Genomic DNA, 18,605 nt, shown 5'->3' with positions numbered 1-18,605 from the left:
GTGTTCCTTTTTTTCTTTCTCTGCCTGAAAGAGGTAAATATCAGGTATGTAAGTGGCTGACTCAGTCCTGACTCAGACAGGAAGTGACTACAGTGTGACCCTCACTGATAAGAATTTCCCCCTTTTTTATCTTTTTCTTGCTCTCAGAAGCCATTTTCTTCTAGGAAAGTGTTTTATAGTTGGAATTTCTTATCAGTGAAGGTCACACTGTAGTCACTTCCTGTCTGAGTCAGGACTGAGTCAGCCACTTACATACCTGATATTTAACTCTTTCAGGCAGAGAAAGAAAAAAAGGAACACAGCATAGTTATTTGTGTGCTAGGCACTGTACATACCCATGTCTATCTCATTATGCCACATGTCAGTTGTGGTATCCTTTAAATATTCCCCTTAAAAATCAATAGGTGGATTTTGATTGGCTTTTGTATGCTCCACCCACCTTTCTGAATATTAATCCCAGTCACCCAGTGACCAACTGTGCAAAGTTTGAGAATCCTACCATTAACAGTGTAAGGATGGTTGCAGTTTACATTTTCCCAATGAAATGTGTACTTTTCTCTACCCACTGATTTCCTGGCATTGTTCGGGTATGTATTTGGCTGGTGTTGGCTCTGCCTACTTTTTCTAACCCTAACACACAATTACTCAATGACCAAGTTTGTGCGCTTTTGTAAGGAACATGGAGGAAGCAGCTGCAGGTAGTCTGGCGTCCTCCGCAGCTGCCTCCATTCCGCTGCCCAGTGTGTCTGTAGAGAACATGGAGGAAGCAGCTGCGGGTAACCTCCTGGGCGGAGGAAAATAAGCTAAAAGCAGTATGCCCCACACAGTGATTGTATAACGGCGCTCTTTTAGAAGGCACCTGGCCCTGCTCCATTGAGTAACAAACAAACGAGTTTCACTTTTCTGTGGTCATGCAAGTTTGTGAGTGATACGCAAGTGACGCAAATGCTGAGCATGTGGTATAGAGGGACTTAGAAGTAGGGCCTCCCCAGAGAGCCTGGTTACAGGAAGACCAAGAGGTCTTGCTCTCTCTTCCAGGGATAACCACCTAGAGCAGAGAAGTTGTGTGAGCACAAACATCGAAAAGGGAAACAAAGAACGAAACCAGGTACTGGTAGGTTCAGCTGCGGGTCAAGCCTTTTTAGGAAGGATTGTTATAATTTAAGTAGGCCTCAGTTATTTGGACTGAGTTAGTCAAAAAGGCTTGAGGAGCAGACCTGCCCTTTAAGGGATTTTCTCTTAGAGAGAAAATCTGCCGTTCTGTCAGCAGAACTAGAACATACCAAGAAGCTGTTCTATGAACAAGGCCGCAGGTCTCACTGACCTCAGCTTGTACGCCACTGGAACAATAAACTTCAGCCATATTTACTAAATATCCACATTCCAGTAAGTAAAGGAAAGGTGACATTAAATATTAATCGAGTGGGTGGGTATTATGACACCACGATGGGGTTCATCCAATAGTCTGGTCTAGGGGATGGCGAATATGATGTCACGTTTAACTCTTTCCTAGTCGTTATTAAAAACCTAGGTGGGCGCTCAGAGCTCACTCTGCTTCTGACTTTCCCACTAGATCTAAAGGCTGACTGGAACCTCTATTTTTCATTCTATATATAATCTGATATAATGTATGCGGTACATACTGTAGGTAGTCTAGTGTAACGTAGTTAGGAAGAAGGTACCTGATTGACTTCAGCAGGAAGTCTAATCAAGAAGCTTGTAACGCAACATGGAAATCTGCTTTGCCAGGATATGATGAACTATATCTGTATATATGTCTCCTGAATAAACTTCGTGAATATTGAAGAAGCCTGAGAAAAGTCTATCTCCAGCTTGCTGTGTGATCGTGTTTGCAGACTCTTGAGGAGGAGTTTGCTGGTGCCGGAAAAAGGGTGGGCTAAATATTACTGAGGGGGTGGGGTGTCATTTTAAAATTTTGTTTTAATTTGATTTGGTGTTTCAAGCTTTAATTATATTCAAAATGTATACTAGACTTTTGCTTGAAACATTTTGGTAAGTTACAGGAAGAAAGGTTATGAAAATTAATTGGAGCACTTTTTGCACAGAAATCCAGCAGAAACTGAATGCCAGGGAGGTTAAAGTAAACCAGAGCTGAATAAAGCAATAAAATCGATACTTACCCTCTGCTTATCCAGCAGCAGCATAAACACGTGCAAGTCCCTCGGCGTCCTCCTGCGGTCTCCCGTTCAGCCGCGATCAGCCCTGGTAATAGGTGTCAGTCTGGGTCTACTGCGCATGCGTGGGAGGTCCCGAAGACCCAGACTGGACACGGCTGAGCTTATTACCGGGGTTGATCGTGGCGGAATGGGAGACCATGGGAGGACACCGAGGGACTAACGTGTTTATGCTGCTGGAGGAAGCAGCGGGCAAGTATCGATTTCATTCCTTTATTTAGCTCTGGTACACTTTAAGAAATAAAAAAAAAGGAGCCTCCAATCAAAAGCAACAACCTCCACCAAAAGAGAGTACAAAAATCCACCAAGGCACCACTCGCAGGCAGGAGGTAGGGCGAAGTGGCAAAAACAGCTCTATAGCATAGGAAAAGGTCAGTATTCAGGCGTTACACCTTGTTGTGGCTTGGCAGATCATGGAAGCTTTGATTTTGACTTCCACCCATTTTTAAATACTGACAAGCATGACTTTAAAGGAAGGAAGTATTAGGGAAAAAAGCAATGGTTATGTCCTGTACACGAAAATATGAATTGCCAGTTTCATAACACATTCTCTGATCCTCAGTCAAAAAGGATATTTGGACTCTGAAAAGACCTGGACAGAAATGTCATTGTGTCTACCCATAATTGAATCCAGCTTTTGAATAAGGACACGAAATACAAGCAGGTGATAAACTGCTGACCACTTCTTTTCCAACAAATTCCAGGCAGGCTGTAGATGTTAGTTGACCCTGCTGTGATATAAGGTCCACACAAGGTTAAAGGCTATATCTCACACTTCCCTTCATATGCAGTGCCCTTTCCTGTAGGGATGACACCTCCACCTTCACTTCCTCACACCATGACTAAAATGAGCCGCTGAACAATTTTCAAGTTACAGCATACAGATAGCAAAGTAGTTACAATATTACACAACACAAAAAGAGGTTTTCCTCCATCACACAGGCCCTCAGGAGCCTATTCACAAAGCAAAGTCACTACCTTCACCACTTTTTTTTTTCAAACTATGTATTAAAGAACAACTACACATCACCATACACTGGCATCGGCAGAAGTATATGAAGGATACCATGCAAGTATATGAAGGCGTTCTAATAAACAATCCTGGCCATTATGACAGACATACTTTAGGGGCCCATACATCTAGCGATGTATGGGCAGATCAGCCATAATTCAGATCTCTCTCTGATGAAATCTGACCAGAGAGAAAACTGTTGCCTCTCCAAACGCTGCAGAACAATTCCCAATAGATTTCAGCACGAAATCTGGAATTGGCCTAGCAATGCCGCCTCCGCTGCCTGGCAAAATGTCACACTAGTGCCCTGCTGCATAATTTGTCACCTGTTCCCCTGGCGCAACTCCTGGAATTGTTCGCCATCACCCTGGTTACCGTGAGTGCTGTACCACATGGGGCGTGTACCACGTCACACACGCCTGGTGCCACATGGTACAGGCGCTCGGTAACTTGAGGGGAGTCATTGGCTAGGGGTCCGTCACGTACATCAGTCCTCACAATATCGATCGCAGTTACTGCTGCATGCAGTTACCGCCTAACGCCAAAAGGCATCAAGTGCTGGGGCTGGGTTTTACAGGGGATTGCGCATCCCCGCTTGAGTGACGGAGCTCCGCTCCATCATCAGTCTACCAGTGGTGATCGCCGCTAGCAGTCTGTTATATGGCGAAACAGCAGTCTATTTACATTGTAAAGCGCTGCAATATACTGCTGCGCTATACTGGGGACAGCTGTGTCACTCTGCTGTCCCCTAAAGAGGCTCAGATCATGATCCCCTTTCATAGGCTGATGCCTGTGAGAGGGGATCGCCCTGACTGGCTGCTGAGGGTGGTGGGGGGGGGGGGGGGGGGGGACGGAGGGAGGGAAATTAAAAAAAAATAATAATAATAAAAAAAATATAGACAAATTTATTAAAACAAACAACAGCGAATAAAAGAACAAAAACAAACAAGGCACCAGTGATCAGAGCCCACCAACAGAAATCTCTGTTGGTGGGCAGAAATCTCTGTTGGTGGGCAGAAAGAGGGGGTGGTTCATTTGTGTGCTCAGTCGTATGGCCCTGCAGCGAGCTATCAAAGCTGCAGAGCACTAATTTGTAAAATATAGCCTGGTCACTAGGGGGGAGTAAGCCTGTGGTCCTGAAGTGGTTAATGTGGTTCACTATGTCCTTCATGCCAGCATGCACCTCTACCCTTTCTGCCTTCATATAACAAGGGAAAGGAATGAAAAGGCTGCTTTGGAAATACACTGTCCTTAAAGGGTACCAAAGAGGAATGAAACGGGAAAATAGAAAAAGCTTTTATACATACCTGGGGCTTCTTCCAGCCCCATATTCCTGGATCGCTCCCATGCCGCCATCCTTCGCTTCCTCTATCGTCGCTACCGGGTCCAGTCACTTTCGGCGGACGCGGTCAATTGTCCGCATCACAGGGGCTCCCCTCCTTACCCATGCGGCTGTGCAGTAGGCAGCCACAAGTGTAAGTGTATAGAGAGAGCCCCTGTGATGCGGAGAATTGGCCGCGTCCGCCGGCCGACTGGCGGCAATGACGGGACCCGGTACCGGCGGATCCAGGCAGCGGAGGACGGCGGCGTGGGAGCGATCCGTGCGTATGGGGCTGGAGGAAGCCCCAGGTATGTATAAAAGCTTTTATTTTATCGTATCTGGTTCTCTTTAAATTTCTTAGATGCCATAAATTGTGTCATTGCTATTAATTTTTTTTTTTTTTTTTTAACAAAACAAACATTGAAACATGTTGTAAATGAGATAGCAATTTTATATTGCGAGTGTCGATATCTATCTGCTTGTTATGTAGTTTAGAATGCTCTATGCATATGCCATTCATTTCTGCCTCTATCCTGGTATGCTATGAATAGAAAGCACCATTTTCTGTTTTTTCCCCACATGAAAGGAACCACTAAGCCAATCTATGATTTCCCTCCTTCACTCTAATTGTTCTGTCAGCTTTGGTTAATCTGACCTTGCATTCCTATTTTCCTTAGCCCACCTACCTGTTGAACCTGCATTACAACCCATCTTGTCTGACCATTCTCCATCTGCGCTCCTCGTTTGACCTCCGTACAGTGTACAGTGGCTGGATAGTGTACTGGTTAAGGGCTCTGCCTCTGACACAGTAAACTGGTTCAAATCTCAGCTCTTCCTGCTCGATAAGCCAGCACCTATTCAGTGAGGAGACTTTGGGCAAAACTCGTTAACCCTGCTACTGCCTATAGAGCGCACCCTAGTGGCTGCAGCTCTGGTGCTTTGAGACCGCCACATGAAAAAGCCCAATATAAAATGTTCTTTGTATTGTCTGCTAGTGACTTCTTTTGCCTGCTATCTGCATGCTCTAGACCTTGGCTTGTGACCCGACTATACTAATTTGCTGCCTTCAGCTTGTGGTGACTTCTGTCATGATGGTTCCCACAAGCAGTGGAACTCAACGTACCCATTTTAAATGGACCAGTTTTGTAGCACAAGTTTCCAGTATGTTTAAACGTGTACTTTTAAATGGGTATTTTTATTATGGTATTGTGCTTTGTTTGGTCCAATAGGAATGGAAGGGAAAGTGGAAGTGGTTGTACTGTACCAAGCAATATTTTAACTTTAAGGCCTGGATAACGTACTATGTAATTATTATGTTATTGCCTTATGTAATATGGTATGGATAATGGCGCTGGTCACTGTACCCAGGATGTACCCAATAACAGGTCCTTCACATTGAAAAACCCTCTGATTGTCATGTTTGCATGATTAACAGTAAGTCCACAAAGATGGCACTGAGGGGAGGAGCAGGAAGTTTAGGCAATATGCTTTGGCATAAGATTTGAGCACAAAGTATGGATGATAATTTTTTTCATTGGCTTTCAGTGCCTCAGTGGGGACCCGCTCCCTGGAAAAAAGTGGCAAGTTCTGATTCTCTGCAAAATTTCTCCAATCCATTTTTAAGCGCAAGTCAAGGCGGGTAATATTTTTAACATTGCAATCCGTGAATATGTTTTTGTCCGTTCCATAAAGCGCACCGAACAGGTACTTTTTTTTTATTGCAAGTTTGAACCGCCCCTTAGTCTCCTGTTCCAGCCTACATCCCAGCACTCCACATTGCAGTGTCTTTTGTTCGAATATCACTGGTGGAGCACTCCCAGGGGTTGCAACACAGTGCCTACCAGGCAGCAAAGAAGTCTGTTGCCCATAGGGATAGTGGCCCATCATTCCTTGCAAGGTACTTAGTTGGAAGACCCGTAGTAAAAGACTACATGCCTTGGGAGAACCAACCCTTACCACTAGTGAAAGAGTCAAAAGGGTCAGTGTCTGCAGGGCCGGGCCGAGGCAGAGGCTGGAGAGGCTCCAGCCTCAGGGCGCAGTGTAGGAGGGGACGCACAATTCATTCAGCTGTCATTCCTAATTGTGTATGAAGCAGAAAGAAATAAAAAAGGGGATACATAGCAGTGACTGCAAGCCAGATAACTAGATATTAAGGTGTTGGGGAGGTTGTGGGCCCTGTGGCCCTCTTAGTCTAATAGCAATCAGTGTGTGACGGCTGGGGTGGGAGGGATGGAGGGGCGCACTTTGGTGTCTCAGCCTTGGGTGCTGGAGGACCTTGTCCCGGCTCTGAGTGTCTGCCTCATAACACAGAGAATGCTGGCATTTCCAGCCCTCAGAGTTCAAGAGTGGGTAGATCAAAGTGTTGGGCCATTCAGAAGGCTTAAAGGGACACTGAGCACCTCTCATGGGCATGCCTTTAAGACTCCAACCAGTACTGCAAAGTACTGAAAGATGCATACCTTTCTGTAGCTTGTGCTCTCCCCTTTCATTTGATGCTGGAATCGCCATTCTACACCAAATAGTTTTCGTTCGATTTAAATTTAAAAAATCGTGGCTGCCATCTTGGCTATGTTATAACTTCCGGGTCACCCGTCTTCTCTGTCAGAGAAGTGCATCATTGAATGAAGCAGGAAGAGGAAGTGACATGCATGGCAATTGCAAGAGGCTCCTCCAGTGAGGTCATAGCACAACTTTGTTGGAAGTCATCTGTCTTAAAGAGACTCCGTAACAAAAATTGCATCCTGTTTTTTATCATCCTACAAGTTCCAAAAGCTATTCTAATGTGTTCTGGCTTACTGCAGCACTTTCTACTATCACAGTCTCTGTAATAAATCAATGTATCTTTCCCCTGTCAGCCTTGTCGGCCTGTGTCTGGAAGGCTGCCAAGTTCTTCAGTGTTGTGGTTCTGCTATGAACTCCCCCCTTCCAGGCCCCTCTATGCACACTGCCTGTGTATTATTTAGATTAGGGCACTTCTCTCTTCTCTCTTATCTTTTACAAGCTGGATAAATCGTCCTCTGAGCTGGCTGGGCTTTCACATACTGAGGAATTACAGATGGGTAGAGCTGTCTGCACTCTACAGGAAGAATCAGCCTGACACTTCAGTGGGTGATAGCTGCAGGGGGAAAGAAACACGCAAATGATCTCTTGAGCTTCAAGAGATCAGACAAGGGCAAAGCTGTTTGCAGGAAGAAATGAGCAGCCTGAAACTTCAGTGCATGAGAATTGAGATTCAAAAGGAAGGGTGTATACAGCCTGCTTGTGTATGGATGTATTTTCTATGTGTGGACTTACTGTATATCAACCTACTTCCTGTTTTGGTGGCCACTTTGTTTGTTTATAAACAAACTTTTTAAAACTGTTTTTAACCACTTTTAATGCGGCGAGGAGCGGCGAAATTGTGACAGAGGGTAATAGGAGATGTCCCCTAACGCACTGGTATGTTTACTTTTGTGTGATTTTAACAATACAGATTCTCTTTAAAGGCATGCCCATGAGAGGTGCTCGGAGTCCATTTAAGAGGCAGGATAGATAGAGGCTTAACTAGTAGAAGTAGAAGGTAACGATCTGCTATATTGTATTGAGAGAGAGAGGGAGTCACAAACATGCTGTGCGATTTTAAATCAATACATTGCAAACCACAGAGAGCTTGTCCATTGAGCTTACCCACTGAGATTTCCCATCCTTACGAACCCAATGCGAATGGGAAGTAAGGGAATACCTTCCCACCAGTGACATAATGGCAATAAAAACCTAACTTTGTAGTTTTCTACAGTGAGGTGAAAATGACAAACTGCAGTTTTTGACTACAATGAAAGATCAAGTGCGAGCACATATAATGAAACAAAAAGAGAATCTGGAATTTTCCCTCCGTTTTCCAGCGCTATTGAATTTACAGCACAGATCTTTTGTAGCATTGTCATTCATATGATAAAGCACTGCAGCAAAAAAAAAAAAGAAGACTGGCAATTACTTATCTAAAAATAAATTTAGCAACAAATGGATTGCATGGCTGATTTACATATGTAACAAACGATACGCTTCTAAACGAGCAAGAACTCGAGCATTATCTAATTAGAGAACACACAACATTCAACGGTAAACTTGTGTTTGATGCTCTAATAAAGGGTTCAAAATAGTTTCAAATACAATGCAAAGATATACACTGCATAACACACACTGCTAACCAAGCAATGTCATTACTGTATATCTGAATTCAGATTCAAAAGTCAATTAGCTGCCGATCGCCTGCACTGGTAACCATCTGACCAGGAGCAATTTGTTGGGCTCCTGCATTAAAAACAATGATAAAGTGACCAGAAAACATCTGATCAACTCATGATTTTCAAGCAAACCTGAACTGAAAATAAACACAAGATAATTGTATGTGTCGTAATAAAGATAAAAGTAGACATTTCTTGGCGTCTCATTTTTATAGGGCTGAATTGAAGACAAACAGCAGCCAGATCAGTGTGTTGTAAAATCCGCTTCATTTAGCTGCAAAACTAAAAAAACAACAGCTTTTTGAATTTTAAAGCTCTGCCTTGTAATATTGTCAGTATTTTCTCAGTCAAAAAGGGGTGTTTTTGCAAAGGGCTCGTTTCCACTAGTCTCGAAACGAGGATGTAGAAACGCAGACTTCTGAAATCACATGCAGTCAACAAAAAAATGTTTTTATAAAAAAAAAAAAAATGTAGGATTCATTTTTTTTTTCACGGTATGCATCTGCATCCTCATAGCCATGAATGTCACAGCAATAGAGATTCAGGTGCGAATTCACATCAGCACGGGTGCAGTGTCCGATTCAGAAACGTACATGGCACCCGAGTGGAAGCCCACCCTTAGTGCCTGCCTTCTATTTAGCAGACCCGCAGCTCAATAGACGGCAGTCCAACTTCCCCATGTGCACATATTTCAAGTTTACATTCCGTTTTTATTCTGAGTTTAGTGATTTAGTGCATAGTTTAGCATCTGTTTGAAATACAAGGTGGGTATTTTCCTCTAGGGGGCTCTGCACGCCTCTGTTGGTAGTCATTTCAAATGCAGCCTGGTTTAGGTGCGCTGCCAATTCTTTCCTGTTGTATAAAAATGTGTAAACCATTTATGGTCAGCTGCCCCCAGGTTCACACTATGTTAGTTTGGTAATTAGAAGTTAAGTCCCTTCCATGAAGAATGACCTCATCGTGATGGTTGGGTCTAGTATGGAACACACTGCATGCAGACTGTTTTTGGAAGCTAACATCTTCCATTATGTAAATTTGGTGCGTCTGTTTTCAATGCAAGTTGTGTATCCTGCCTATAATTAGGCTCTGCACATCGATGGTGCTAGTCATTTAGCTGCAGCCTGTCTTGGGAAGTGTTGCCACCTCTCCTTCCTGTATAAAAAAAATTGCACAGATAAAAGAACTGGTTTACTAACCCTTGCAGTGGGAAAAAAAATAATAATGAAAAAAAGAATAGAAATGAAAAAAAAAAATTAGAATGTGAATATAGGCAAACCTAGTAGGATAGGTACTATTTGTACCCATGTTTATCTCATGTCACTTCATATAGCTTTAAAGAGTCTGAAGCTTAAAAAAAATAGCTCTTTTTACAGGGCAGTCCTCTTCAGCAATAAGCCCATAGCTAAAATGCCACATCCCCGCGGCAGAGCAAGGTTTTATCCCCCAAAATCCCGGGGCAAAATTCCACGACCTTCCAGGTCTTGGATTTTGCTGCCTGGGGGGGGGGGGGAGGCAGAGCTTTGCACTGTAGCTCTGCCTCCAGTCGCGTCAATCTCTGCGGATCCTCTCCTCTCTCCTCTCAGTGACAGAGGGGCAGGAGGCGGCGGAGATCCACGCAGATCAACGCGACTAGAGGTAGAGCTACTGCACGCCTCTACCCGGAAGGAGCCCTGAATTTTGCACCGGTGATTTCAGGGTGATTAATACCTCGTTCTGCCGCAGGAATGCAGCGTTTCAGCTATGGGTTTATTGCTGAAGAGGACTGCCCTATAAAAAGAGCTTTTTTGGGGGGGCTTCAGACTCTCTTTAAAGCATTACTTGGGAACCAGCTGTGCTGAGGCCATGAACAGTCATCTTAGCGATTTACATATATGCACAACATAGATGAGCCTCTGCGTTTATGAGTTATGTATGTTGTTTTCAAATAGTTTAATGAAATTATGGTAAATATGATTGCTGAGAAGTATTACAGTATGATTCTTGTAAATATGATAACGGCCTTTACTACAAGGAAAATTATTAACCAGCATTTGATTTCAGAGTCCAGGAAGCAAACAAGCTCATCATTTTACAATAGTGCTACTCATCTTTGACATTTCTGTCTATGGTTTCATTTTACTCACCAGCAATCTTGATATTAAGATTTGCATCTAGCAACAAATTTTCAGCCTTAAGATCTCTGTGTACGATGTTCCTACAGTGGCAAAAATGCACAGCGGCAACAATTTGCTTAAACTTCTTCCGTGCGTCCTTCTCTGCCATGCGACCATGTGCCACCAAATGATCTGCAAAAGAAAGGAAAAGAAAATCAGAGTGACAAAGGCTAGAAGTTGTGCAGCTCACATAAAATAAACAGTTATCACTCAGAGTGGCAGTCATGCACTGACTCATATTACCCTATATGTAGAACTTTCATATGTGCACAAAAATTACCATCATATCAGACCAAACTTTCTCTGACTAAACTTATGAAACTAAAACTCACTGTGGCTATTCTGGGATAGGCACATATTGAATTCGGTCTTCCACAAATTCTATATATAGATAGTCCGTTTACTATGAGAAAGGGTTCATTGTTAACCTGAATCTGTGCAGAAGTCAAAACACTGTGCCATCTCTGTCCCCTATACCTCCCCATGCCACTCTGTCACCTCTGCTCCCCTACACCTTCGGTGTCCCCCCGGTTCCCCCATTGTATCACCTCTGTCACCTCTATGTACTGCAGCAAAATGTCATTTTGCCAGTTTAAAAACTTTTTTTTTTAGTTTTTTGTAACAAAAACTATTAGTTTATTATAAAGGTAAAACTCACAAAATTAGAATATCATGCAAAAGTCCATTTCAGTAATTCAACTTACAAGGTTAAACTAATATATGAAACTAGCGGACCCGCATAAGAGGGTAGCGTGCAGGAAGGGGGTATTGGGCACAGCGGCAGGGACCTGGGTCCCCCCCCCCATCTGCGCTCCCCCTCCAGCTAAAGCTCAGCAGCAGCCGCTATTAGTAAGAGGCAGCGGGCGGGGATGACTCACCTCTTCCGTGTTCCATCGTGAGTTCCACTGTCGTCACATCCTGCAATGCTGTTCACTGTATTGTAAGTTGACGGCATTTCAGGAAGTGAGAACAGTGGAACGCAGAAGAAGTAAAACATCACTGCCCACTGCCTTAGTAATAGCGGCGGCTGATGCTGAGCGCAGATGGGGGACATTATATATATATATATATATATATATATACACACATATATATGTGTATGTGTGTATGTGTGTATGTGTGTATGTGTGTATGTGTGTATGTGTGTATGTGTGTATGTGTGTATGTGTGTATGTGTGTATGTGTGTATGTGTGTATGTGTGTATGTGTGTATGTGTGTATGTGTGTATGTGTGTATGTGTGTATGTGTGTATGTGTGTATGTGTGTATGTGTGTATGTATGTATGTATATATATATATATATATATATATATATATATATATATATATATATATATATATATATATATATATATATATATATATATATATATATATATATATATATATATATATATATATATATATATATATATATATATATATATATATATATATATATATATATATATATATATATATGCATGCATATATATATATATACACATATATACATATACACACACATATATATATATATATATATATATATATATATATATATATATAGAATACAATATAGTTAAGGTAAGAAAGGTAATATTGAAATGAAGTTAATCGGGAACAACTTCGGGCCCGTTCAGTCTGCACGCGTTTCCAGACGCGTTTTGGAAACGCGTGCAGGAGGCCGACACGCACGACATCAGACAGTGCATAGAGTGCACTGTCTATGTTCACACTGCATGCGTTCTGGCCCTGTGCGGTCCGGGAACGCATGCTGCACGGAGATTTTGTAAAAACGCGTGGCTGTCCCATTCACTTTTCAGTGATGGGATCAGGCACGCAATGCAAACAAACGCGGATGGCGTACGTTCGTACGCGTTGCAGTCCGCACGCGTTCCACATGCGTGGCCATCCGCATTTGTGATTTGAACAGCCCCTTACTTTGATTATTTTGCTTGTAAATGTGCTGAAAGGTTTTTTTTTTTTTTTTTTTATCAATTACCTGATAACTAAATCATTTATAAGAAGTCTTGTGAATAGAGCCCTTTGAGCCTAAAATATTGAACATTTTCACAATATTCTAATGGTCTGAGATTTTGATGTGTTCATAAGCTGTGAGCCATAATAATCAAAATTATCACAAACGAAGGCTTAAAATATCTTGCTTTGCATGTGTGAGTGAGGAGATATTGTCCAATTCTATCCATGGGTCCAATATATTTAATTTTATATTTTCAAATGTCACTTTATAAAGTGGTAATAAAGAATTTAGGACACTTCCATGTACTTACGGAAGGAATCTGACATTTCCAATGAAGTAAAAATCTAGTTTTTGTCATAAAAGGTACAATGAACAGTATTTTATCATGTCTAGAATATTTTTTAAGAAACCAGTAGCTTGATAATTGATTGGCTGCTAGTGGTCTGCTGATCATTTCAGGCAGCCATGTAAAGTGCGTACAGGTTTGTTCCAGTGTAGATACCTTTCACTTCAATAAATTGCGGGTTGGATCGCTTTGTTGGGGCTGGAAGAAGCCCCTGGGTAAGTAAAGCTCAAACTTTTTCCCTTCCGCTTGGATGTCCATTTAAAGAGACACTGAAGCCTCCTTAAAATCAAGTTTTTATTTTAAAAAAACTTTTAACCACTTAAGCCCGAAGGGTTGAAATTTTTTTTTTACATCCGAGCAACTTTCACCCCCCATTCATTTGCCAATAACTTTATCACTACTCATCACAATTAATTGATCTATATCTTGTTTTTTCCGCCACCAATTAGGCTTTCTGTGGGTGGTATATTTTGCTAAGAGCCACTTTACTGTAAATGCATTTTAACAGGAAGAATAAGAAAAAAATGGAAAAAATTCATTATTTCTCAGTTTTCAGCCATTATAGTTTTAAAATAATACATGCCTCCATAATTAAAACTCACGTATTGTATTTGCCCATATGCCCCGGGTATTTCACCGTTAAAATTATGTCCCTATCACAATGGCGACAATATTTTATTTGGAAATAAAGGTGCATTTTTTCCGTTTTGCGTCCATCACTGTTTAGAAGCCCATAATTTATTAAATCATATTGATATACTCCTTTGACATGAATATTTAAAAAGTTCAGACCCTTAGGTAACTATTTATGTTTTTGTTTTGTTTTTTATTATTGTAATTTTTTTATTTTTTTTTTAATTTAAACTTGTATGTGGGTATTTTTTGGTGTGGGAGGTAAACAGGGTTTTTTTTTAATATATTTATAGGTTTATTCTTAAAATTTTTTTTTTTTGGGTGTAATTTGCTATTTGGCCACAAGATGGCCAGAATCAAAAAGTCCTGGGAGCGATCGATCTCGCTCCCAGGCAGAAGAAAGGAGACCAGAGCTCAGAAAAGCCGCAGCGTCTGAAGAGACGCTGTCGGATTTTCTCCGGGGGGGTCCGATCAGCGAAAGGGATTTATAATCCCTTTCACTGATCGGTGGGCTAGCGGCCAGCAGCGGGGGCGCGCACGGGGGGGCCCGCGGGCGCGCGCGCGACCCGCGGGAGTGCGCGCAGCCCAACTGGACGAGAAATCTCGTCCAGTTGGGCTTAAGTGGTTAACCACTTAAGCTCTCAGTCGTTTTCACTTTATGCATCCGAGCAATGTTCACCTCCCATTCATTAGCCTATAACTTTATCACTACTTATCACAATGAACTGACCTATATCTTTGTTTTTTCCGCCACCAATTAGGCTTTCTTTGCTGGGTACATTTTGCTAAGAGCTACCTTACTGTAAATGCATTTTAACAGTAAGAATAAGAAAACAAAATGAAAAAATTCATTATGTCAGTTTTCGGCCATTATAGTTTTAAAATAATACATGCCTCCATAATTAAAACCCACGTATTGTAATTGCCCATTTGTCACGGTTATTCCACCGTTTAAATTATGTCCCTATCACAATGTATCGCGACAATATTTTATTTGGAAATAAAAGAGCATGTTTTCCATTTTGCATACATCACTATTTAAAAGCTTATAAAAAAAAAATAGAGAGAAATATTTCATCTTTACATAGATATTTAAAAAGTTTAGACCCTTAGGTAAATATTTATGTGTATTTTTTTATAGTAATGTTTTTTGTTTTTTTATTAAACATTTTATGTGGGCATTTTTGGGAGGGTGGGATATAAAAGTGTTTTATTTAGGGAAATATTTGTTTATTGTAATGTTTTTTTACTTTTACTTGTAGTTTTACTTTTTGGCCACAAGATGGCAATCTTGAGTTTGTTTACATGACGACACTCTAAGCGTACTATGTACGCTTAGAGGGACATAGCTTCAGAAAAAGCGAAGCTTCCGAGAGAAGCTGTCGCTTTTTAAGCGGGGGAGAGGAATCAGTGATCGGGCTCCATAGCCCAAAACATTGATTCCGTGGCTACCGAATCCGCGGCCGGGAGTGCGAGTTCACGCGCGCGATCGGTCGCGGGAGCGCGCCTGGCCTCGACGTTTTTATACGTCAAGGAGGACAAAGTGGTTAAGTATGTTTGCCCTAACTAAAACGCTGCATCCCCGCAGCTGAAATCTAACTAAATCCCCCCAAACTCCCCTCACAAAATCCACAACTTTCTTGGTCGTGGATTTTGCTGCCCCGTGCCCTTCCATGAAAGGCAGAGCTATGAGCTGCAGCTCTGCCTCTCCAAGCGTCTATCAGCGCATATCTCCGCCTCTCCCCCTACCCTCCCAGTGAAGGAAGGCTGAGAGGGGTGGGTGGAGGTGGAGATACGCGCTGACAGACATGCCGAGAGGCAGAGCTGCAGCTGAAAGCTCTGCCTCTCACGAAAGCACTCCCTGCAGTGTGCCCCGGGGAGTTTGGGGGGATTTAGTTAGATTTCAGCTGCGGGGATGCAGGGTTTTAGTTAGGCCAAACATACTTAAGAGGTTTTTAAAATAAAGACGTGATTTTAAGGAGACTTCAGTCTCTCTTTAAGTTTTTTTTTTTTTATTCTAGCTGATCTGAAAAACTAACTATAGCAAGTAAATTGTCTATATAACTTATCTAAAGTTTAGATTGTTTACATAGTAAATCTAGCAGCAAACAGCTTCAACAGAGTATGATTATTTCTTCTTGTGATAGAATAGCCATATTCTGCTTGTCATCACCACACAGGCAAGCTGCTCTGCAGCTCCACCGCACAGCTTGTGAAAACTCGCTTCCTCTCCTCATCTCTCCGCCCCCTTGCCTCTGAAATCTCATGCATGCTTCAGCAAAAGCCTCCACCTCCCCAGGCTGAGCTCCCATAAGCACTTTCAGCATGGGACTCAGAATGCCAAGGAGCTGGAGAAGCTGGGGGCGTGGATACATTAACTTACATGCAATTATGGCATAAATCGAATTAAAAAAAGCATTTGGGGGAAGAATGCCCAATAAAGTATATGTATGGGGCAGAAAAATGAAGGCTGCAAAAATTTGTCTCGGATACACTCTAAAGAGAACCTGAACTGAAAATAAAAAGTCAAAACAACCATATGCAGGTCATATTACATCCTGTGTAGTCTACTTCTCAATGTCTTTCTCCTCTCCTGTGTGCCATTTGTCCACTATGATCAATGGGATTCCCCGTGCTCCATTTTAAAAATGGCTATTACCTCATAACAGCTTCCTGGTCAGTAATATTCATTTGCAGCTACGTCATGTGTTTATTTAAAATAAATAATTTTACTTGTTTCAGGTTCCCTTTAAGGTAGTTTTAGCTTCAAGGCCTCCTTTGAAAAGAAACAAAGCATTTGGACACACAGTTTCTCTATCTTTTAAGATATAGGCATGGATTTAGGATTTACATAAGAAGTCACCTCGTTCAGCAGCACGTGTGGTAGCAGGAGCAGGAATGTGCAGCTTATGTACATACATGTCACACAGCCGTCGCCGATGCTTACATAAAGAGACGGTCTACTGGCTGTTACACACGCATGCACTGCACTTTTCCTTTACAACTTTTAACTGGACTCCTATGAGAGTCTGCAGTCAATTAACAAAATAGATTCAAACACACAGCAAACCACAGGCAATGCACACAGCTGCTAGGAGATCATCTTTTTTAAAAAGGACCCAACGAAAAATTGCAAAATTTAACAGCACGTGTATGCAGATTTATAAAACATACATTTGTTCCATAGTAAAATGCACTATAAATAACTTTTCTCCTATGTTCCTATTGCTTACGAGACAGCACAAATCTAAAAGATTTTGGACTAGTCCATCTTTTCTCTGGATGAACTCGATGGACGTATGTCTTTTTTCAACCCAAATAACTATGGAACTATAACTATATCTTCTCATGTGGGATTCTCAGTTAGTTATTTATCTACAAAAGCACTTTAACAACTGAAGTTGCTCAGTCTAACTGCCAAAACAGTCTAAAAATACGTAGGGAGGCAGACGAGAATACTTTTACAGATCCTTTCCATGCAGTGCTTTTGTAAGGAATAAGAAAAAAACGGAGTCCAAAAACCTGTCAGATTTTAACTGCCTAAAGTAAGCAAAATCGACATAGGAGAAAAGTAATATATAGTACACTAGCTGATGGCCCGGTGTTGACAGAGTATGTATTTGGCTGGTGTTGGCTCCGCCCGCTTTTTCTAACTCAATTACTCAATGACCTAGTTTGTGAGCTTTACGGTCTTTGGCATCAATAAATTGCATTGAAATGAAACAAATCTGATTGGCTGTTTGTGGCCCCACCCCCTTTTCTGAATTTGAACCCCAGTCACCCAATGACCAAGTGTACCCGGGTTGAGGCTTGTGCCATTAATCAGAATCAGAATCTTTATTTCGCCAAGCATGACAGGATCATGCCTGGAATTGGGTTTGGCACATACAGAGCTCAGCAATTCCAAAGACAAAAGAAGAAAAATAACCGACAATAGTGCAATATACAGGAGATAGACACAGTAAAGCATTGACAAGATAATCCAGGAGCATGTAGCAAGAAATTAAGTTCAGATCGCGATATCAGACTAAGAGAATAGTGCAGATGAGTGCAGCTAAAGCCATTACAGTTCCAGGCAGACAGGATGTCTGTGACAGGGCCAGACTGTGAACCTAAAAAGGAGGTGGTGGAGGTCGCAACAGGAGATGAGTTCAGGAGGTTGACGGCGGAGGGAAAAAAAAAACCAGTTCCAGTGCCTCGTAGTCCTGGTGGGGATGAACCGGAATCTCCGCCCTGAACATAGGTGACTGAAGTAGCCCTGGCCGGGATGGGAGGAGTCGTTGGCTATCTTCAGCGCTCTAGTGCGCAGTCTTGTGTTGTAAAGTAGTTCAAGTGACGGGAGGGGTTTCCCGATGATTCTCTCTGCTGATCTAATGACCCTCTGGAGTTTGCACCCGTCACTGGCAGAGGAACCAGCGTACCAGACCAGGATGGAAGAGCAGAGTATAGACTCTGTGGTGGCAGAGTAGAATCTTGTGAGAACCTGGTGGGGCATGCCGAACTTTTTCAGCTGGCGGAGGAAGAAGAGTCTTTTGGGCCTTCGCCAGGGTGGAGCTGGTGTTAGCCCTCCATCTCAGGTCCTTTGAGATGGTGGTGCCCAGGAGGCGAACACTGGTTACTCTTGCCACTTCAGTGCCATCAATCTGGATTGGTAGTAGTAAGGGGGCATGCTTCCTGAAATCGATAATCTCCACGGTTTTTGCTGTGTTCAGGACCAGCCTATTCTCCCTGCACCAGTGGCAGATTCTGTCTACCTGCT

General features: G+C 42.3%; 1 protein-coding gene across 2 annotated transcripts in view; it reads right to left on the bottom strand.

Annotated features, from left to right (window-relative positions):
* SIK3 (SIK family kinase 3) overlaps positions 1 to 18,605 on the bottom strand; it is a 251,466-nt gene that overhangs the window by 118,956 nt on the left and 113,905 nt on the right. For both annotated transcript variants that reach the window (XM_068240911.1, XM_068240912.1), the window contains exon 4: positions 10,875 to 11,036. In XM_068240911.1, the coding sequence (XP_068097012.1) occupies positions 10,875 to 11,036 (162 nt within the window). The remainder of the gene's footprint in view (positions 1 to 10,874; positions 11,037 to 18,605) is intronic.

Source organism: Hyperolius riggenbachi, chromosome 6 (assembly GCF_040937935.1).
Source record: "Hyperolius riggenbachi isolate aHypRig1 chromosome 6, aHypRig1.pri, whole genome shotgun sequence".
In the NCBI taxonomy this organism is placed as follows: Eukaryota; Metazoa; Chordata; class Amphibia; order Anura; family Hyperoliidae; genus Hyperolius; species Hyperolius riggenbachi.
This window is presented reverse-complemented; position numbering and strand designations above follow the sequence as displayed.